General features: G+C 41.3%; 1 protein-coding gene across 6 annotated transcripts in view; it reads left to right on the top strand.

Moving 5' to 3' along the window:
* Positions 1 to 9,933: 9,933 nt before the first annotated feature.
* Positions 9,934 to 25,699, top strand: part of LOC133547090 (zinc finger protein OZF-like) — a 54,032-nt gene continuing 38,266 nt past the window's right edge. For 2 of the 6 annotated variants that reach the window (XM_061892903.1, XM_061892897.1), the window contains exons 1-3: positions 9,934 to 10,351; positions 11,955 to 12,179; positions 14,983 to 15,273. In XM_061892903.1, coding sequence (XP_061748887.1) covers positions 11,969 to 12,179; positions 14,983 to 15,273 — 502 coding nt within the window. In that variant the 5' untranslated portion in view covers positions 9,934 to 10,351; positions 11,955 to 11,968. Of the gene's footprint in view, positions 10,352 to 10,570; positions 10,658 to 10,779; positions 10,940 to 11,954; positions 12,180 to 14,982; positions 15,274 to 25,699 lie in introns of all 6 variants that reach the window. The other 4 variants (XM_061892899.1, XM_061892898.1, XM_061892900.1 and 1 more) reach the window with 4 other exon arrangements.

Raw genomic sequence — 25,699 nt, 5'->3', positions numbered from 1 at the left:
AGTGGTGTTTGTGCTGCTCTGTCTTTTGACTTGACAGTTTGGTTTTACGTGAATTGATAGAACCGTAAGTACAAAAGTACTGAATTGGGTAGCCAACCCTACTAGTTAGTGTGACGGAGGGGGACAGTGACACAAGATTTTTATGACAAAGCATTGCCAAATATTAATATTTATAGAAAACATTTGCTGTTATTTCCGTCCCTTTTTGCACATTCATATTTTTGCTTGATTGCCAAACATGCCGAGGATGTCATTTGGGAAGTAAACAAGGTAGGCCGTTCATATACTCTTGATATTCAGTGTTTTATGTGTACAATGTTTCATGTACATTCTGGGGGTTTTATTCAGTAAAAACTTGTTATATACAATTCTGTTTTGGAGGTGCTTTGTCATTACACACATGATAACACTTTTAGCTTGCAGTCATGCAAAACAAGTATTAAATGATCTTAATTAAGCCTTTACCATGTCTGAAAAGTGACAATCAAAAATAGTTTGTCAATTGTCAACAGAATGAATGAAGGACAGAGCTTTTTATTAAAATACAATATTTGGTAGAAATCACAGCAAATTTAAGAGAATCAAATAACGTAATTCACCTGTTCTTCTGTTGATGCTAGTAGTGGAATGGTATACACATCTGCTGTGTGTGACAGTGGGTGTGGGTACGATTCCAGGTCTGGATGGGAAGGTAAACTTTGATCTGAATCATTATGATTGTTGTGCTGTGGCGACTTCTCATGGGATGAAAATGAAAGACATTTACTGATTTAATTTTGTTAATCAATCAATGTTTATTTATATAGCCCTAAATCACGAATGTCTCAAAGGACTGTACAAACCACTAGAACTACGACATCCTCGGAAGAACCCACATAAGGGCAAGGAAAACACACACACAGTGGGACGCCAGTGACAATGATGACTCTGAGAAACCTTGGAGAGGACCTCAAATGTGGCCAACCCCCCCTCTGGAGTGTTATTTTGCACTCCAGCATGAATTATTTGATCATGTTTTTATGACCATGTGTTCTTATTACCCCAAGACGTGTCTAATTAAATACAGGTTTCAGTTAAATAGTAAAACATGTTTTTCACATTGTCACGTTCAAACATTAATGACATTTATTAAACAACACAGGAAGCAAGGAAATAAACAGAGACAGAATTCAATTTTGCTCAATTTGAGGAGAAACGTGTTGACCTGTAACCTCTTACAGTGTCACCCACGCTCTCACGGAAAAAGGTTCACGTCTCCTCCTTTATTTGGATATTCCCTGTTTACATAACAACAGCTGTTTCTAAAGGAATGGGGGCTATGTAAACAGCCATTAACACAAAAGAAAAAGATGCCTTGGGCTTGGACTGGTTTTGGATCGAGCTTGGGCAAGTCTTGGATCACAATAGACAACCTCTCCCGTCTCCTCCCATCGTACACAGCGTAATTTTCCAAGCCTTTGGCTTTGTGCAACAAAGACAGCTTTCGTCTGTTCACTGGGAATTCAGAGAACGGAAAGTTGTTTTGATAATCTACAAACCTTTTTTTTGACATTCATAAATAAAGAAGGCAAAAACAAGCAAACAAACAGAAAAATCACCATGCCAACAAAATGTCTCCCACGTATTCTCTCTGAGAGTTGTCAAGCCTACATGTGATGGATATGGCCTGCCAGTTAAAAAGTTTGCCCAAGTTATTCTAGTCACTTATGCACAGATGAGATGTGTCGGCCTCAAAATATTACTTTGCATCACTTTTTGGCAACCAACAATTCATTGATTAAATTAATACATCCAAACACTTTATTGATATGTATGATGTGCATGAACAAAGAACAGTTGATGTTGTATGTAGCTTATAAACAAGGAAGAGGTTTGTAACACATCAACATCAACAAGTCCTTTAAAATCTCATTAATGTCACGGGAATGGCCAAATCTTTCACATTTCAAACCGAGCAAAGGCTTAAGATAATGCTACTTTTGTTTAAGAAATGCTTTGCAGGTACAATAGTCTGGATAAACCTGCTTTCATATCAATTTTAAAGAGACTATCTTTTATACTTTATATTTGAGTTGACTATATCTACTGTCATTCTAGCAGTGACGTGCTGTCAGGGAGGCGAGTGAGGCTGTGCCTCACCTGCCAGGTGGCTTAACCATGAGATGTTCCAAAACAAAATAATAAAATAAAATAAGTTTTAATTTTTCTCTTTTGGTTTATAATTTCTATGTGATTTTGATGTGGTTCCTGTATATTTTGATAATTTTCATGGTCAAAATTGCGGAAATTCCATGTTTCCTGATCAAAACAACGCAGCATACGAGAAGGGAGGCAGACACAGGCGGAGCCTCCACGGCTACACACAGTGTATATTGGCCGTGTGTGTACGAGGGGGCGCATGCTTGTTGCCTCAGGGAAAAGGCAGGCCATGAGGCAGCAAGTACCTCTGCCTCAAGGTAGGGGGCGATATTTTGTCAACTTGCAGTTCAATGCCTCAGCAGTACTCTAACTCGCCACACTGGGAGAAGTGGGGGCGTTCGCGTAGAATGTACAGTAGCATGGACCATAGGACAGGACGAAGAAGTCGCGTTAAGAAGCTGTAGAGGCCTAAGATGCTCTACTAGTCTGCTGGAAATCCAAAGAAAACGAAGGAGTAAAAAGCAAAATGGCTTTTGACAGGGAAGGCCTAAACGTGGCCACTGGCCATTATTGTTTCTCTATTTGTATTTAGTGCATACATGTACACATATATGTGGTGTAGTAGATGAAACGTTGTTAGTCATTGTTTGTCAGCGGTAACATTAGTCTGAGCGCACTTTATCTGGTTTTACCATGAATTGATTAACGTGGACCCTGACTTAAACGAGTTGAAAAACTTATTGGGGTGTTACCATTTAGTGGTCAATTGTACGAAATATGTACTGAACTGTGCAATCTACTAATAAAAGTTTCAATCAATCAATCAATCAATCAGTCTTGTGCTAGTTAGCTTAGCTCGTTAGCAGCTAACAAAGAGACACGGACATAGATAAATAACCATAACCCAACTTTGGGAAGTTGACATTAAAAGGGACCGAATGTCCCTTTGGGACAGAGGACCCTATTGAATTTCTAGCATTTTATTCTTTCTTTCTTTCTTTCTTTCTTTCTTTATTATTATTCCACAGCTTTGAGCTATAATTTGACCCCCTTAACATGCTTCAAAACTCACCAAATTTGACATACAAATCAGGACTGGCGAACATTGCAATTTAATCAAAAAACCTAACCCCAAAACTACAAATTGTGCTCTAGCGCCCCCTAGGAAGAAAACACAGACAAAACTGCCTGTACATGCATATATATATATATATATATATATATATATATATATATATATATATATATATATATATATATATATATATATATAGTACATATTATAAATATGCATATATAGCTATATTTTATATATGTATATCTATATATACATATATAAAATATAGCTATATATGCATATTTATAATTTGTACTCTATATATACATATATAGATATATATATATCTATATGTATATATATATATATATATATATATATATATATATATATATATATATATACATATATATCTATACATATATATATATATATATATATATATATATATATATATATATATATATATATATATATATATATATATATATATATATATATGTCTTGATTGGATTATCCAGAGAATAGTGCTCGATACCGTGGTAGAGCGCAATATGTAGGTGTGGGAAAAAAATCACAAGACTACTTCATCTCTACAGATCTGTTTCATGAGGGGTTCCCTCAATCATCAGGAGATTTTAATGGAAGCATTCACATACAATGGTTTATATAGAGCACAGAGTGGGTGGGTACAGGCAGGCGTAGGGTGTGGTGATTGGCTCATGTGTTACCTAGGAGGTGTTTCCGTCTGTGGCGGCATGTTGAAATGATTTCACTGCGCTTGTTGAGGGATGATAGCTCTGGATGATATATAATAAACAGTTTCTCTTTTAAGCATAGGTTGCATCTTTTATTACCACTGTTGTAAGGTGTGCTGGATGCAAGAATTTGCCATGTTATTGAATATACAACATTATTGTCTTTGAGGTTCCAAATGTGTTTGCTGAGTTCTGTAGAATTCTGCAAAGTCTGGTTTCTAAAGGAGCCCTTGTGAATATTCCATCTTGTTTTGAACGCTCCTTCGGTTAATCCTACGTACGTGTCGGATGTGTTAATGTCCTTGCGTATTACCTTTGCTTGGTAAACGACATCATCTGGTACAATCCGCCATTCAGCAAAAACGTCTCAACCAACATCGGCCGCAAGTTCCTCACTCTGATCGACAAACACTTCCCCAAAGGCAATACCCTAAGAAAAATATTCAACAAGAACAACATTAAATTGAGCTACAGCTGTATGAATAACATGCAACAAATCATTTCAAACCACAACAAAGCAATTGCAAAAGGACTGCCTACCCCCAGACTAAACGACTCTGAAACCAATAATGAATGTAACTGTCGCAAGAAACCTGATTGCCCTCTCAACGGAAGGTGCTTACAGACATCAGTCGTTTACCAAGCAAAGGTAATACGCAAGGACATTAACACATCCGACACGTACGTAGGATTAACCGAAGGAGCGTTCAAAACAAGATGGAATAATCATAACGCCTCCTTTAGAAACCAGACTTTGCAGAATTCTACAGAACTCAGCAAACACATTTGGAACCTCAAAGACAATAATGTTGAATATTCAATAACATGGCACATTCTTGCATCCAGCACACCTTACAACAGTGGTAATAAAAGATGCAACCTATGCTTAAAAGAGAAACTGTTTATTATATATCATCCAGAGCTATCATCCCTCAACAAGCGCAGTGAAATCATTTCAACATGCCGCCACAGACGGAAACACCTCCTAGGTAACACATGAGCCAATCACCACACCCTACGCCTGCCTGTACCCACCCACTCTGTGCCCTATATAAACCATTGTATGCGAATGCTTCCATTAAAATCTCCTGATGATTGAGGGAACCCCTCATGAAACAGATCTGTAGAGATGAAGTAGTCTTGTGATTTTTTTCCCACACCTACATATATATATATATATATATATATATATATATATATATATATATATATATATATATATGGTCCACGTCTTGGACCATGTCATATTCTGGTTTTGTCTCCATTTTGTTATCATCCTGTGTTGTATTCGATGTCTTTGGTTCCCGGTGGCACTTCCTGTTTGGTTTCTGTTGTCATGGTTACTCATTTAGTGTCACCTGTTTCTTGTTTGTCGTCACGCACCTGATTTGATTAGTTATCTCCTTATTTAAGACCGCACTTGTTTGTCATTCGTTCTCGGACTATAGTTTGCTACACGCAACAAGTGACATCTCTCTTCCCGCATTGTGGTAACTATCTTTTTTCACCCTATTAGCTTCCGTGCTATTTTGTTTGTTTACTTGTCCCTAGTTTACATACTAGCGCTTTCTGTTCATTCTAGCTTCCACGCTAGTTCTGTTTGTTTTGTCTTTAGTGCCTATGTGCCAGTATTTCTGTTATTAGTTTGTTCTTGTAGTTAGGAATAAATCATCATTCCTACCTTAACGCTGTGTTCCATCTCTGCTGCACCACGAGAACGCAAACACACGCGGCGATGCCACCCAGACGTCACAGTATAGTCCGAGCTAGTCAACGTTCTCTAGCAGCAGAAATAGAGGCTTTCGATGTGCATAGGGGACAGATAGTCTAAGCGATGCAGGCAGGGACTTATTGCCACACGCCAGAGTGGACCTGGGAGCCTGAACGTCTTCAGGCTTCACCCGACGCCTCTCGGCTCGCTGCGGTCCCGGTCCGCATACGTCAGTGAAAGCAGAAGTCAGGGAGGAGGACTTCACCTCGCGATAGTGACGCGTCAGCCCCGCCATCCCTCTTTCACGGACGCAGCCACCTCCAACCCGTCCAAGACTCTTCTCCCATGTCTGGTAACTCTTTTTTTTTATTCCTCATCTCACTCCTCAGTCTGGACCTGGTAGTCACAGGTACGGCACCCGTGACGTCAGCCCTCTGACGTCACGTGAACAGAGTGGAGATGAATATTTTTTTTTAGAGCATGCACTCCCTCAGTCGTCCGCAGGGGACGTGAATATCTCCCTTACACTCCTTAAAGACATTTGTTTTCAATCCCAATATAAGTCTTTATTTTCTGAAACCCCTCCACCTGTGACTTGGCCCCCTTCCCCAGTGACTTTTCCTCCCACGCTGTCTACCTCTTTCTGTTCCTCCCCCCACCCACCTCTGGAGGTAGTTGTAGACCATGGAGAGAGCGTCTGGCATCCGCTTGTGGAGGGGGGTGGGCTCATGCTGGTAGCTGTGCCACGGAGGTAGCACAGTGGCGTTCAGCCGAGCCTCTTCCTCCACAAAGACCTCCTCCGCCGGTTTTTCCTCACGTCAGACCGCAGCCTCCTGTACGTCCTCCTCCACCAGTATTCCGGCTAGCACCTCCTAGGCCGCCTCCACCAGCACCACGGCTAGCACAACCTAGGCCGCCTCCCCTGGCACCACGGCTAGCTGTAGCTAGTCCCAGTTCTAGCCCAAGTCACAGTCGCATTCCTAGTCCTGGCCATAGTCACAGTTTGAGTCCTGGTCCTAGCCATAGTCATAGTCTTAGTTATAGTTTTAGTCCTTGTCATAGTCTTAGTCCTTGTCCTAGTCCTTGTCATAGTTCGAGTCCTGGTCCTTGTCTTAGTCTTAGTCATAGTCCCAGTCCCAGTCCTAGTCATAGTCTTGTTCATAGTCTTAGTCCTAGTCATAGTTGTAGTCCTAGTCATAGTTTGAGTTCAAGTCTTAGTCCTAGTCCATGTCAGACTTCTAGTCCAGGTCTGGATTACACTCCAGCACCTGACGTCATGCTGGATCCCACTCCAGCAAGGGACTTCATGCTGGATCCCACTCTAGCACCTGTTCTTCGGCTGAGACCAGTGCCGGCTCCTCGGCTGAGACCAGTGCCGGCTCCTCGGGTGAAACCAGTGCCGGTTCCTCTGCCGGCTTCTGCACCTGCTCATCTGCCGGCTTCTGCACCTGCTCATCTGCCGGCTTCTGCACCTGCTCATCTGCCGGCTTCTGCACCTGCTCCTCTGCCGGCTTCCGCACCTGCTCCTCTGCCGGCGTCTGCACCTGCTCCTCTGCCGGCGTCCACGCCTGACTCGTCTGCTGCGGCGTCCACGCCTGACTCGTCTGCTGCGGCGTCCACGCCTGACTCGTCTGCTGCGGCCCCCACGCCTGACTCGTCTGCTGCGGCCCCCACGCCTGACTCGTCTGCTGCGGCGCCCACGCCTGACTCGTCTGCTGCGGCCCCCACGCCTGACTCGTCTGCTGCGGCCCCCACGCCTGACTCGTCTGCTGCGGCGCCCACGCCTGACTCGTCTGCTGCGGCGCCCACGCCTGACTCGTCTGCTGCGGCGCCCACGCCTGACTCGTCTGCTGCGGCGCCCACGCCTGACTCGTCTGCTGCGGCGCCCAAGCCTGACTCGTCTGCTGCGGCCCCCACGCCTGACTCGTCTGCTGCGGCCCCCACGCCTGACTCGTCTGCTGCGGCCCCCACGCCTGACTCGTCTGCTGCGGGGCCCACGCCTGACTCATCTGCTGCGGCGCCCACGCCTGACTCGTCTGCTGCGGCGCCCACGCCTGACTCGTCTGCTGCGGCGCCCACGCCTGGTCTGCTGCGGCGCCCACGCCTGACTCGTCTGCTGCGGCGCCCACGCCTGACTCGTCTGCTGCGGCCCCCACGCCTGACTCGTCTGCTGCGGCCCCCACGCCTGACTCGTCTGCTGCGGCCCCCACGCCTGACTCGTCTGCTGCGGGGCCCACGCCTGACTCGTCTGCTGCGGCGCCCACGCCTGACTCGTCTGCTGCGGCGCCCACGCCTGACTCGTCTGCTGCGGCGCCCACGCCTGGTCTGCTGCGGCGCCCACGCCTGACTCGTCTGCTGCGGCGCCCACGCCTGACTCGTCTGCTGCGGCGCCCACGCCTGACTCCTCTGCTGCGGCGCCCACGCCTGACTCGTCTGCTGCGGCGCCCACGCCTGACTCGTCTGCTGCGGCCCCCACGCCTGACTCGTCTGCTGCGGCCCCCACGCCTGACTCGTCTGCTGCGGGGCCCACGCCTGACTCGTCTGCTGCGGCGCCCACGCCTGACTCCTCTGCTGCGGCGCCCACGCCTGACTCGTCTGCTGCGGCGCCCACGCCTGACTCGTCTGCTGCGGCGCCCACGCCTGACTCGTCTGCTGCGGCGCCCACGCCTGACTCGTCTGCTGCGGCGCCGCCGCCTGTCTCGTCTGCTGCGGCGCCGCCACCTGTCTCGTCTGCTGCGACGCCGCCGCCTGTCTCGTCTGCTGCGACGCCGCCGCCTGTCTCCGCGACGCCGCCGCCTGTCTCCGCGACGACGCCGCCTGTCTCCGCGACGACGCCGCCTGTCTCCACGACGACGCCGCCTGTCTCCACGACGACGCCGCCTGTCTCCACGACGACGCCGCCTGTCTCCACGACGACGCCGCCTGTCTCCACGACGACGACGCCGGTCTCCACGACGACGACGATGCCACCTGATTCGGCTGCAGCAACCGCCCCGTCTTCGCCTGCTGCTTTCGGGCCTGCTTTGGCTGCAGTCCCCGCACCCTCGTCTGCAGCTTCCAAGCCTGCCATGACGACGGCGCTGAAGCGCCAAGACTTTCACGGCAGCGGCGTTCCATCCGCCGCCGCCACCTGGCTTGTTCTCGGTGGATTCGGGGACATGCGACCTGGCGACCCTCCATCGTGTCCTCCCTCCGCCCTGCCTTCATGTTTGGACTTTTTTGTGTGGGGGGGTTCATACTGGGACATCTGGGATCTGTCCGTTAGGGGGAGGCTAATGTCATGGTCCACGTCTTGGACCATGTCATATTCTGGTTTTGTTTCTGTTTTGTTATCATCCTGTGTTGTATTCGACGTCTTTGGTTCCCGGTAGCACTTCCTGTTTGGTTTCTGTTGTCATGGTTACTCATTTAGTGTCACCTGTTTCTTGTTTGTCGTCACGCACCTGATTTAATTAGTTATCTCCTTATTTAAGACCGCCCTTGTTTGTCATTCGTTCTCGGACTATAGTTTGCTTCACGCAACAAGTGACATCTCTCTTCCCGCATTGTGGTAACTATCTTTTTTCACCCTATTAGCTTCCATGCTATTTTGTTTGTTTACTTGTCCCTAGTTTACATACTAACGCTTTCTGTTCATTCTAGCTTCCACGCTAGTTCTGTTTGTTTTGTCTTTAGTGCCTATATGCCAGTATTTCTGTTATTAGTTTGTTCTTGTAGTTAGGAATAAATCATCATTCCTACCTCAACGCTGTGTTCCATCTCTGCTGCACCACGAGAACGCAAACACACGCCACGATGCCACCCAGACGTCACACATATATATATATACATATATATATATACATATATATATATATATATATATATTATATAGATTGATAGATATAATATATAAAGCCAGAGGAAATTTAGAAAGAACATGACAACCTCCCACATTCTAAAATACATTATAAAAACGATTAACATCAAAGACAAAAATAATATCATGAGTGTAATATTTATTTTGTTTCTTTTTTTTCTTTCTTTATGATACGTTGTTTCAATACATTGTTAAATATTTTAATATTTTTAGGAAAATAAGTTTTATGTCTGTTTTGAAAATTAAAAATGGACAAGTTTACTTTTATTTTCACAATAAGTAAATAGTATATAATAAAATAGTTTTACCGGTGGTGGAAAGCTGGTTGTACTTATTCCTCTCGCGAGATTTGGAAAAGAGCTGCTTACTTGTTTCTCTCGCGAGATCTGACAACACTGCGCGCGAACCAAACACGGCGAGGATAAAGCAAGATGGCGTCTGACGGTGAAGACGTTATTGCAGTCGTCACAGTTCAGTGTTCTTAATCTGTGCCTCCATGTGCACATATATGTCCTTTATTACACTCTAGTAAATAGAGTAAACATCGTTAATAACGGTTTGCTTCCGGTTATATTAGTCTGAGCGCACTTTGATGCTTCTCGAGCTAGCTTAGCCTGCTAGTTAGCTTAGCTTGTTAGCTGCTAACAAAGAGAGGCGGAAGTGATCAAAACACATCACTAAGTAGAGATCAAATGTGAGTGTAAAGTGTTGTGATTGTGTGAAAATGTGCCAAAGAACCACAGCAGAGTACAAAGAGGAGCTTTGTCCAACAAAAGAGGAGAAGGAGCGACAACATGAAAAACCTCAAGTTGTGTAACACAGAACAGGTTTGTTTACTTCTTACTCTCACATCTTTACTAACTTTATTTTTATTTTTAACACACATCTTGAATAGGTTGTCTATAGGAAGATGAATTGTCATGTGAGGATGATATACTGATTGTTTTATGTTGTTCATAAAAACGAGACAGTTTCAGACACAATATTTATGAGAGGTTGATGTTTGTAACAATGTGTATCAACATGTTTACACAAAACTCACACAGTCACCGGGGGAATATTCCAGAGAGCTGGTTAAGCGCAAAGTCCTGAGTATGCAAAGCTCGAGAGTTTTATCTCCAAAAACAAGAGAGGTAAGACAAAGTCAGAGTCAGTTACCATGGTTATTGACACTGTAAAACTAGCCTGATAGCTGGCAGGTTTGACAAGTTATTTATGTGTGCAAAAGCTATATGATTAGAATGTAATTTTCCAGCATGATCTGGCACCTGCCCAAAGTGCCAAAACCACCAGTAACTGGTGTATTGACCATGGCATTACTGTCCAACTCCCCTGACCTGAACCCCGTAGAGAATTTGTGGGGTATTGTGAAGAAGAAGAAGCTGAGAGACACCAGACCCAATAATACAAATGAGGTAAAGGCCGCTATTGAAGCATCCTGGGCATCCATAACATCTCAGCTGATGGCGTTGCGAAGTTGGGAGAGTGGCTGTGCCTGCAATCAGAGGGTTACTGGTTCAATCCCCTCCTTGTACCATCCTAGTCACGTCCGTTGTGTCTTTGAGTAATACACTTCACCCTTGCTCCTGATGGGTCCTGGTTAGCGCCTTGCATGGCAGCTCCCTCCATCAGTGTGTGAATGTATGTGTGAATGGGCGAATGGCTGAAAATAGTTGCAAAGCGCTTTGGGCTCCTTAAAAAAGGTTAGAAAAGCGCTATACAAGTAGAACTATTTACCATTTATCAGCTATGTCACAGGCTGATTGCCTCCATGCCACGCCGCATTGATGCAGTATTCAGTGCACAAGGAATCCCAACCAAGTACTGAGTCCATTAATTGGCATTTTCAAATGTTTGATTTTGTTTTGCTCTTATTAATCTTTTTTTTTTTTTTTTACTTGGTCCGAGGAAATATTCTAGTTTTTTGAGATAGGATTTTTGAGTTTTCTTAAGTTGTATGCCATTATCAGCAATATTAAAATAATAAAAGGCTTGCAATATTTCAGTTGGTGTATAATGAATCCAGAATGTATGACATTTTCAAAATTCTAGTTGCATTACAGAAAATAAAGGACTTTATCAAAAAATTCTAATTTTCTGAGACAGTCCTGTAGTAGTTAAAATAAATAAATGATAAATGGGTTGTACTTGTATAGCGCTTTTCTACCTTCAAGGTACTCAAAGCGCTTTGACACTACTTCCACATTTACCCATTCACACACACATTCACACACTGATGGAGGGAACTGCCATGCAAGGCGCCAACCAGCACCCATCAGGAGCAAGGGTGAAGTGTCTTGCTCAGGACACAACGGACGTGACGAGGTTGGTTCTAGGTGGGATTTGAACCCGTGCCCCTCGGGTTGCGCACGGCCACTCTCCCCACTGCACCACGCCGTCCCTAAAATGTGTTTTGTTTGTGTCCTGTAGACATCCATCAGCTGATGGAACACCAAGAAGAATGTCTCCCTCATCTGCAGGGGGACAGTTTCACACATCCACAGCCCCCCTATTTTAAAGAGGAAGAGGAGGGAGAGTGTCCTGTAGGGCAGGAGGAGGCTGATGTCAGCAAGTTTCCACTGACTGTTGTTTCTGTGAAGACTGAAGAGCATGAAGACAAACCACCTGAGTCCTCACAGCTTCATCACAGTCCAAGTAAGCACAACATCCACGTATCATCTAATACAATGTTTGTGACACATGTTCATCCGGGGGCCACATTTATCACTAAAGATGGAGATATATTTGCTTTTTAACACCACCATTTAAAAATCAATCATCAACAGTGTAATTGCTGGGGTGTAACCATGTGACTTAGAGGCCGTCCTCCTTACCTCACGTGGTCAAATGAAGGCAAGCATTCAATATGGCTACTGTTCATTTACCTTTAGCAGCACATATGTCAGCATATTTCAAAGGTTTAGTGGTGAAGATAAGAGATGTATACCAGTTACCATTTTTTTAGTACTGGTTCCTAATTATGTCGTCCATGAGGACCGTGAAGATTCTGGACTAACGGCACAACTATTTGTATTTTTAATTCCAGCTGACTGAGGTAACTATGACACGTTGTCACATTGAGTTCAGCTGCCGCTGCTACACATTACAATCAGCTTTGAATAATGACAAATAAGGAAGCAACAAAAGTTTGATGTGTGTGTTATTGACAAGAAGAGAAGATTTCACCCTGTACTGCACGCATAGTTGACTTCTTTAAGACTTCAAATAAACAGCTGTTGATAAACGACTTCCCTGATGTTACAGAAAATCATGTTGGAGGTGTTCAACCTCTTGTGCTAATAGGAATGCTATTTAAAATGCCTTTTTTTCCACTTTTATTAGTTCCACAAATTACATGCAGTACCGATAAATACTGGTATCAATAAGGAATATCAATTAGGGTATCATATCGATAAATTCTCAGCGATTAACATCTCTACTGAAGATACAAGCCAGATATCTTTAAAAAATATATTCAACTTTTATTTGGATTTAGTAACTTCTCTGCTGTCTATCAATGTCTCAATCAATGTAGATTATTAGTACTAATTAGCAAAGTTTTGTTGTCTCTCTAAAGTATTTATTTTGACAGCCCCCTCACGGTAAAGTTGTCGGAGTGCAAACTGAGGCAGTATTTGTGACTGATAAAACTTTCGGCGAATCAAAATTTAAGAAATTGCACCGGAAAAATCATTACTTTTGAAGACGGCCAATAAAAACACAATCAAAATCAGAAATACTTTAATAATTCCAGGGGGAGAAAATAAAGTTTTCCGCACAATCCCATTCAAGAGCAGACCAACATTACAGGGAGACAGAACAGGATCGCTGACGGGTCTGACAACTTCCGGCGCCCCTTTCAAAAAAAGGGAGAAACAGGGGAGGAGGGGGGAGAAAAAAAATTCAATCTCAGCCTGATCATCAGCGATAACAGCGTGGAGAGGGTCTCTGACTTCCGCTTCCTGGGAGTCCACCTGGCCGACGACCTATCCTGGAGCACCAACACCACGGCTACCATCAAGAAGGCACACCAGAGACTGCACTTTCTGAGAATACTGAGGAACAAGCACCTCTCTCAGGAACTGCTGGTGTCATTCTACTGGTGCTCCATTGAGAGCATCCTGCCCTACTGCATCTGCGTGTGCTTCAGCAGCTGCTTGGCCGCAGAGAGAACGGCGCTCCAGAGGGTCATAAAGACCGCCCAGAAGATCATCGGATGCCCCCTCCCCTCCCTGGCTGACCTGTACAGCTCCCGCTGTCTCAGGAAAGCAGAGAGCATCCTGAAAGACCCACTCCACCTAGAACTGCAAGTACCTGGGCGAGTCTTAATTTGGCAGTTTGTCATTGAAAGCCTTGCTAGTCTAGGTCTTGAGGATTGTAGCTTTGCTTGTTTTGTGGCCGTCATCCTCGGTTCTATGTTCTTTACAGGTACAAAAATTGATGGAATGATCACTTAAGCCGCATACAGTAGTTCCACTTGTGGTGATCTTAGAATAGTCAGAAGTAACAACGAGGTTTATGAAGGTTTAAAAGGACTCACTCACCCTGGTAGTTTGATTAATGAGTTAAGTGAGACAATGTTGGTGGCACAGCTTAGTGAACGTTTTAAAAATGGGTGCATCCTTTCAGGACATATCTGTGTTCCAGTCCCCAAGAAGATGTAAACCTGTATCAAAATGTTTACACAAAACTCACACACTCACCAAGTACATTTTATACTGTAATCAAATCTAATAATTTCCCTTCCTGACTCTGACCTACATGCATCAATAAGTGAAAGTAAACATTTATTTTCAATAACCAAAGTAGTCAACACTTGATTTATTAGAAGAACAAAAAGGTGACTGACTTTCCTTCAGCGTGTCGTAGATGGTCTCCAATACCAAAAGAGGAATTGTTAATGAAGATACTCCATAAAAAAGCACATAGTAAAACATGTTTTTGGTAAAAGTTCCTTTTGGCCCAGCCAACAAAATGACCACCAAAACGTATTTTGCATGATAACAAAAACAAACGATGAATGTTTTTTTTAAGTGATTTTGGTATTAGATTTTTTCTTATTTCCATGATATTGAAGTTATGTTAATGACAATGTCATTAAAATATTATCGTTAAGTTTAGAGATAAAGATTAGGTGTAATAGACCGTATACAGAATTAACTATTTACACACTTTACATCAGTGAAGTTAAGAATGCCTCAATCAATGCTGCCTCGTATTTATAAAAACTTTTCAAATTGCCCCCCATTAAATTTCCAAGTCTGTTTTTGTACTCACTGTACCACTTTTGAATTAATTTTAGGAAAAAAGGATGTATTTCCTGTGTTTTTATTGGTTGTTTTGCTACACACTTTTGACACAACACAGGAAAGAACACAAATAATGTCATTGTGTTAACAGTGTCAGTTCAAAACTATTTCTATTCTCTCTTTATCTTATTTACTTATTTACCCAACAGATGTCCAGCAGCCCCCTCACATTAAAGAGGAAGAGGAGGATCCACAGCCCCCGCACATTAAAGAGGAAGAGAAGGATCCACAGCCCCCGCACATTAAAGAGGAAGAGGAGGATCCACAGCCCCCCCACATGAAAGAGGAAGAGGAGGAAGTGTGGATCAGTCAGGAGGGAGAGTGTCCTGTAGGGCAGGAGGAGGCTGATGTCAGCAAGTTTCCACTGACTGTTGTCTCTGTGAAGACTGAAGAGCATGAAGACAAACCACCTGAGTCCTCACAGCTTCATCACAGTCCAAGTAAGCACAACATTTTATTCTCAGGGCATTCAATCCATCACAACTGGACTCTTCACTTTGTCTTACAAGACCTTTGTCCTCTCATCCAAGTAGGCTTCATCACTTCATGCTCATACACTTCAAGTCTTGAATATAATCATTTGAATTTAGAGGAGAACTGCACTTTTTTGAGGAATTTTTCTATTTTTCACAATCATTATGAAAGACACCCACTGTTGATATATTTACACAAAAAAAATCACATTCTAACTGGGCTGGGCGATATGGCCTTTCATTAATATGTCAATATTTTTAGTCCACATCACGATACAGCATATATATGTGGATATTTTGCCTTAGCCTTGAATGAACACTTGATGCATATAATCACAGCAGTATGATGATTCTATGTGTCTACATTCAAACATTCTTCTTCATACTGCATTCATATATGCTACTTTTAAACTTTCATGAAGAGAGGGAAACCACAACTAAGTCAAATTAGCAAAAGTGTATTTATTAAACAGTTATTAAGCAGTGGCACAAACATTCATGTCATTTCCAAAGCAGAAAGTGCAAGATTGTCAGAGACATTTTAAAACAAGCTATGAGTGCACTTTTGTGCATGATGTCACTAAGATGAAATATCAAAACAACACTCAATTAAAGTGCACTTTTTGTACAGAAGGCGACTACAATAGTTTAAAACAAATAAAGTGCACTTTTCTGCATGATGTCACACAAGATATTTCAATAACTGTCAAATGAAAATGTGCTGCATAATAGGAAATCAAATAGTGTATGTCCTTCGCTATGTGGTAGGTTCCTGCGGACGTTATCTCCTTCTGTTGTTGACTATTTTTTTCATACGGTGTTGGTGTGGAAATGTTTGCTTGGGCATTTTGTGGGTGTGGCACCAAACTGAGATGTTGACATGCAGAGTTTCAAGCACTCCTCATTCTCTAGCGGGTGACTTTTCAAATGATGCTACACATTAGCAGTGCTGCAACTTTTTGTAGCAACGCTTTTGCCGCATACTTGACATTACGGTTGCCTGTTCAAAATCTTCCCGCTTGAAGCCAAACCACCGCCAGACAATGGACCCTGTGCCGTTTTTCTTGAAAATTAATTATTCCTTCATTTGTTACCAGACTAGCACCTTCTTTCTCTCGTATTACCACTAGCACCACCCCGTTAGCACCACAGCTAACGTTATAATGCCGCTACCTGTCTGCTCTGCGAGGGCGTATGACGTTGCACGCGCGACAATATGTGACGTATGTGAGAAGGTGCGCTTGTTTTATGTCTCTGTGAGAAGGAGAGACAAGAAAGAGTGAGAAGAGGATGTAGTGTAATGCCCGCAGCTAAAAGCAACTGCGTGAGAACATATACTCCAATACTGACAATATAGTCATTTTCTATAGCGCACAGAGACAAACCCACAATATATGGAGTATATTACATATATCACCCAGCCCTAATTCTAACTCATAAATGTAAATAAAAGTCCACTTGCAATGGAGCCAATGGGAGGTCCTCTCTAACCATCCAAAAAAGGCCGACAATACTCCATTTGCATTTTGTGGCTTGAATATCGACAAAGTATTAGTTGAGTTTGAGTTTATTTGGAACATGCAAGCATACATCATGATACATCACACATGCATGCATACAACATGATACATCACACATGCATGCATACAACATGATACATCACACATGCATGTATACAACATGATACATCACACATGCATGCATACAACATGATACATCACACATGCATGCATACAACATGATACATCACACATGCATGCGTACAACATGATACATCACACATGCATGCATACAACATGATACATCACACATGCATGCGTACAACATGATACATCACACATGCATGCATACAACATGATACATCACACATGCATGCATACAACATGACACATCACACATGCATGCATACAACATGATACATCACACATGCATGCATACAACATGATACATCACACATGCATGCATACAACATGATACATCACACATGCATGCGTACAACATGATACATCACACATGCATGCATACAACATGATACATCACACATGCATGCATACAACATGACACATCACACATGCATGCATACAACATGATACATCACACATGCATGCATACAACATGATACATCACACATGCATGCATACAACATGATACATCACACATGCATGCATACAACATGATACATCACACATGCATGCATACAACATGATACATCACACATGCATGCATACAACATGATACATCACACATGCATGCATACAACATGATACATCACACATGCATGCATACAACATGATACATCACACATGCATGCATACAACATGATACATCACACATGCATGTATACAACATGATACATCACACATGCATGCATACAACATGATACATCACACATGCATGTATACAACATGATACATCACACATGCATGCGTACAACATGATACATCACACATGCATGCGTACAACATGATACATCACACATGCATGCATACAACATGATACATCACACATGCATGCATACAACATGACACATCACACATGCATGCATACAACATGATACATCACACATGCATGCATACAACATGATACATCACACATGCATGCATACAACATGATACATCACACATACAACATGATACATCACACATGCATGCATACAACATGATACATCACACATGCATGCATACAACATGATACATCACACATGCATGCATACAACATGATACATCACACATGCATGCATACAACATGATACATCACACATGCATACAACATTATACATCACACATGCATGCATACAACATGATACATCACACATGCATGCATACAACATGATACATCACACATGCATGCATACAACATGATACATCACACATGCATGCATACAACATGATACATCACACATGCATGCATACAACATGATACATCACACATGCATGCATACAACATGATACATCACACATGCATGTATACAACATGATACATCACACATGCATGCATAGAACATGATACATCACACATGCATGCGTACAACATGATACATCACACATGCATGCATACAACATGATACATCACACATGCATGCATACAACATGACACATCACACATGCATGCATACAACATGATACATCACACATGCATGCATACAACATGATACATCACACATGCATGCATACAACATGATACATCACACATACAACATGATACATCACACATGCATGCATACAACATGATACATCACACATGCATGCATACAACATGATACATCACACATGCATGCATACAACATGATACATCACACATGCATGCATACAACATGATACATCACACATGCATACAACATTATACATCACACATGCATGCATACAACATGATACATCACACATGCATACAACATTATACATCACACATGCATGCATACAACATGATACATCACACATGCATGCATACAACATGATACATCACACATGCATGCATACAACATGATACATCACACATGCATGTATACAACATGATACATCACACATGCATGCATACAACATGATACATCACACATGCATGCATACAACATGATACATCACACATGCATGCATACAACATGATACATCACACATGCATGCATACAACATGATACATCACACATGCATGTATACAACATGATACATCACACATGCATGCATAGAACATGATACATCACACATGCATGCGTACAACATGATACATCACACATGCATGCATACAACATGATACATCACACATGCATGCATACAACATGACACATCACACATGCATGCATACAACATGATACATCACACATGCATGCATACAACATGATACATCACACATGCATGCATACAACATGATACATCACACATACAACATGATACATCACACATGCATGCATACAACATGATACATCACACATGCATGCATACAACATGATACATCACACATGCATGCATACAACATGATACATCACACATGCATGCATACAACATGATACATCACACATGCATACAACATTATACATCACACATGCATGCATACAACATGATACATCACACATGCATACAACATTATACATCACACATGCATGCATACAACATGATACATCACACATGCATGCATACAACATGATACATCACACATGCATGCATACAACATGATACATCACACATGCATGTATACAACATGATACATCACACATGCATGCATACAACATGATACATCACACATGCATGCATACAACATGATACATCACACATGCATGCATACAACATGATACATCACACATGCATGCATACAACATGATACATCACACATGCATGCATACAACATGATACATCACACATGCATACAACATTATACATCACACATGCATGCATACAACATGATACATCACACATGCATACAACATTATACATCACACATGCATGCATACAACATGATACATCACACATGCATGCATACAACATGATACATCACACATGGATGTATACAACATGATACATCACACATGCATGCATACAACATGATACATCACACATACAACATGATACATCACACATGCATGTATACAACATGATACATCACACATACAACATGATACATCACACATGCATGCATACAACATGATACATCACACATGCATGCATACAACATGATACATCACACATGCATGCATACAACATGATACATCACACATGCATGTATACAACATGATACATCACACATGCATGCATACAACATGATACATCACACATGCATGCATACAACATGATACATCACACATGCATGCATACAACATGATACATCACACATGCATGCATACAACATGATACATCACACATGCAACATGATACATCACACATACAACATGATACATCACACATGCATGTATACAACATGATACATCACACATACAACATGATACATCACACATGCATGCATACAACATGATACATCACACATACAACATGATACATCACACATGCATGTATACAACATGATATATCACACATACAACATGATACATCACACATGCATGTATACAACATGATACATCACACATGCATGCATACAACATGATACATCACACATGCATGCATACAACATGATACATCACACATGCATGTATACAACATGATACATCACACATGCATGCATACAACATGATACATCACACATGCATGCATACAACATGATACATCACACATGCATGCATACAACATGACACATCACACATGCATGCATACAACATGATACATCACACATGCATGCATACAACATGATACATCACACATGCATGCATACAACATGATACATCACACATGCATGTATACAACATGATACATCACACATGCATGCATACAACATGATACATCACACATGCATGCATACAACATGATACATCACACATGCATGCGTACAACATGATACATCACACATGCATGCATACAACATGATACATCACACATGCATGCGTACAACATGATACATCACACATGCATGCATACAACATGATACATCACACATGCATGCATACAACATGACACATCACACATGCATGCATACAACATGATACATCACACATGCATGTATACAACATGATACATCACACATGCATGCATACAACATGATACATCACACATGCAACATGATACATCACACATACAACATGATACATCACACATGCATGTATACAACATGATACATCACACATACAACATGGTACATCACACATGCATGCATACAACATGATATATCACACATACAACATGATACATCACACATGCATGCATACAACATGATACATCACACATGCAACATGATACATCACACATACAACATGATACATCACACATACAACATGATACATCACACATACAACATGATACATCACACATGCATGCATACAACATGATATATCACACATACAACATGATACATCACACATACAACATGGTACATCACACATGCATGCATACAACATGATACATCACACATACAACATGATACATCACACATGCATGCATACAACATGATACATCACACATGCATGCATACAACATGACACATCACACATGCATGCATACAACATGATACATCACACATGCATGCATACAACATGACACATCACACATGCATGCATACAACATGATACATCACACATGCATGCATACAACATGATACATCACACATGCATGCATACAACATGATACATCACACATACAACATGATACATCACACATGCATGCATACAACATGATACATCACACATGCATGCATACAACATGATACATCACACATGCATGCATACAACATGATACATCACACATGCATGCATACAACATGATACATCACACATGCATGCATACAACATGATACATCACACATGCATACAACATTATACATCACACATGCATGCATACAACATGATACATCACACATGCATGCATACAACATGATACATCACACATGCATGCATACAACATGATACATCACACATGCATGCATACAACATGATACATCACACATGCATGTATACAACATGATACATCACACATGCATGCATACAACATGATACATCACACATGCATGCATACAACATGATACATCACACATGCATGCATACAACATGATACATCACACATGCATGCATACAACATGATACATCACACATGCATGTATACAACATGATACATCACACATGCATGCATAGAACATGATACATCACACATGCATGCGTACAACATGATACATCACACATGCATGCATACAACATGATACATCACACATGCATGCATACAACATGACACATCACACATGCATGCATACAACATGATACATCACACATGCATGCATACAACATGATACATCACACATACAACATGATACATCCCACATGCATGCATACAACATGATACATCACACATGCATGCATACAACATGATACATCACACATGCATGCATACAACATGATACATCACACATGCATGCATACAACATGATACATCACACATGCATACAACATTATACATCACACATGCATGCATACAACATGATACAATACACATGCATACAACATTATAAATCACACTTGCATGCATACAACATGATACATCACACATGCATGCATACAACATGATACATCACACATGCATGCATACAACATGATACATCACACATGCATGTATACAACATGATACATCACACATGCATGCATACAACATGATACATCACACATGCATGCATACAACATGATACATCACACATGCATGCATACAACATGATACATCACACATGCATGCATACAACATGATACATCACACATGCATGCATACAACATGATACATCACACATGCATACAACATTATACATCACACATGCATGCATACAACATGATACATCACACATGCATACAACATTATACATCACACATGCATGCATACAACATGATACATCACACATGCATGCATACAACATGATACATCACACATGGATGTATACAACATGATACATCACACATGCATGCATACAACATGATACATCACACATACAACATGATACATCACACATGCATGTATACAACATGATACATCACACATACAACATGATACATCACACATGCATGCATACAACATGATACATCACACATGCATGCATACAACATGATACATCACACATGCATGCATACAACATGATACATCACACATGCATGTATACAACATGATACATCACACATGCATGCATACAACATGATACATCACACATGCATGCATACAACATGATACATCACACATGCATGCATACAACATGATACATCACACATGCATGCATACAACATGATACATCACACATGCAACATGATACATCACACATACAACATGATACATCACACATGCATGTATACAACATGATACATCACACATACAACATGATACATCACACATGCATGCATACAACATGATACATCACACATACAACATGATACATCACACATGCATGTATACAACATGATATATCACACATACAACATGATACATCACACATGCATGTATACAACATGATACATCACACATGCATGCATACAACATGATACATCACACATGCATGCATACAACATGATACATCACACATGCATGTATACAACATGATACATCACACATGCATGCATACAACATGATACATCACACATGCATGCATACAACATGATACATCACACATGCATGTATACAACATGATACATCACACATGCATGCATACAACATGATACATCACACATGCAACATGATACATCACACATACAACATGATACATCACACATGCATGTATACAACATGATACATCACACATACAACATGGTACATCACACATGCATGCATACAACATGATATATCACACATACAACATGATACATCACATATGCATGCATACAACATGATACATCACACATGCAACATGATACATCACACATACAACATGATACATCACACATACAACATGATACATCACACATACAACATGATACATCACACATGCATGCATACAACATGATATATCACACATACAACATGATACATCACACATACAACATGGTACATCACACATGCATGCATACAACATGATACATCACACATACAACATGATACATCACACATGCATGCATACAACATGATACATCACACATGCATGCATACAACATGACACATCACACATGCATGCATACAACATGATACATCACACATGCATGCATACAACATGATACATCACACATGCATGCATACAACATGATACATCACACATACAACATGATACATCACACATGCATGCATACAACATGATACATCACACATGCATGCATACAACATGATACATCACACATGCATGCATACAACATGATACATCACACATGCATGCATACAACATGATACATCACACATGCATGCATACAACATGATACATCACACATGCATACAACATTATACATCACACATGCATGCATACAACATGATACATCACACATGCATGCATACAACATGATACATCACACATGCATGCATACAACATGATACATCACACATGCATGCATACAACATGATACATCACACATGCATGCATACAACATGATACATCACACATGCATGCATACAACATGATACATCACACATGCATGTATACAACATGATACATCACACATGCATGCATACAACATGATACATCACACATGCATGCATACAACATGATACATCACACATGCATGCATACAACATGATACATCACACATGCATGTATACAACATGATACATCACACATGCATGCATAGAACATGATACATCACACATGCATGCGTACAACATGATACATCACACATGCATGCATACAACATGATACATCACACATGCATGCATACAACATGACACATCACACATGCATGCATACAACATGATACATCACACATGCATGCATACAACATGATACATCACACATGCATGCATACAACATGATACATCACACATACAACATGATACATCACACATGCATGCATACAACATGATACATCACACATGCATGCATACAACATGATACATCACACATGCATGCATACAACATGATACATCACACATGCATGCATACAACATGATACATCACACATGCATACAACATTATACATCACACATGCATGCATACAACATGATACATCACACATGCATACAACATTATACATCACACATGCATGCATACAACATGATACATCACACATGCATGCATACAACATGATACATCACACATGCATGCATACAACATGATACATCACACATGCATGTATACAACATGATACATCACACATGCATGCATACAACATGATACATCACACATGCATGCATACAACATGATACATCACACATGCATGCATACAACATGATACATCACACATGCATGCATACAACATGATACATCACACATGCATGCATACAACATGATACATCACACATGCATACAACATTATACATCACACATGCATGCATACAACATGATACATCACACATGCATACAACATTATACATCACACATGCATGCATACAACATGATACATCACACATGCATGCATACAACATGATACATCACACATGGATGTATACAACATGATACATCACACATGCATGCATACAACATGATACATCACACATACAACATGATACATCACACATGCATGTATACAACATGATACATCACACATACAACATGATACATCACACATGCATGCATACAACATGATACATCACACATGCATGCATACAACATGATACATCACACATGCATGCATACAACATGATACATCACACATGCATGTATACAACATGATACATCACACATGCATGCATACAACATGATA

Source organism: Nerophis ophidion, unplaced genomic scaffold (assembly GCF_033978795.1).
Source record: "Nerophis ophidion isolate RoL-2023_Sa unplaced genomic scaffold, RoL_Noph_v1.0 HiC_scaffold_61, whole genome shotgun sequence".
NCBI lineage: Eukaryota > Metazoa > Chordata > Actinopteri > Syngnathiformes > Syngnathidae > Nerophis > Nerophis ophidion.
Note: the sequence above shows the minus strand (reverse complement) of the source record. Positions and strands in the feature narration are given on the sequence as shown.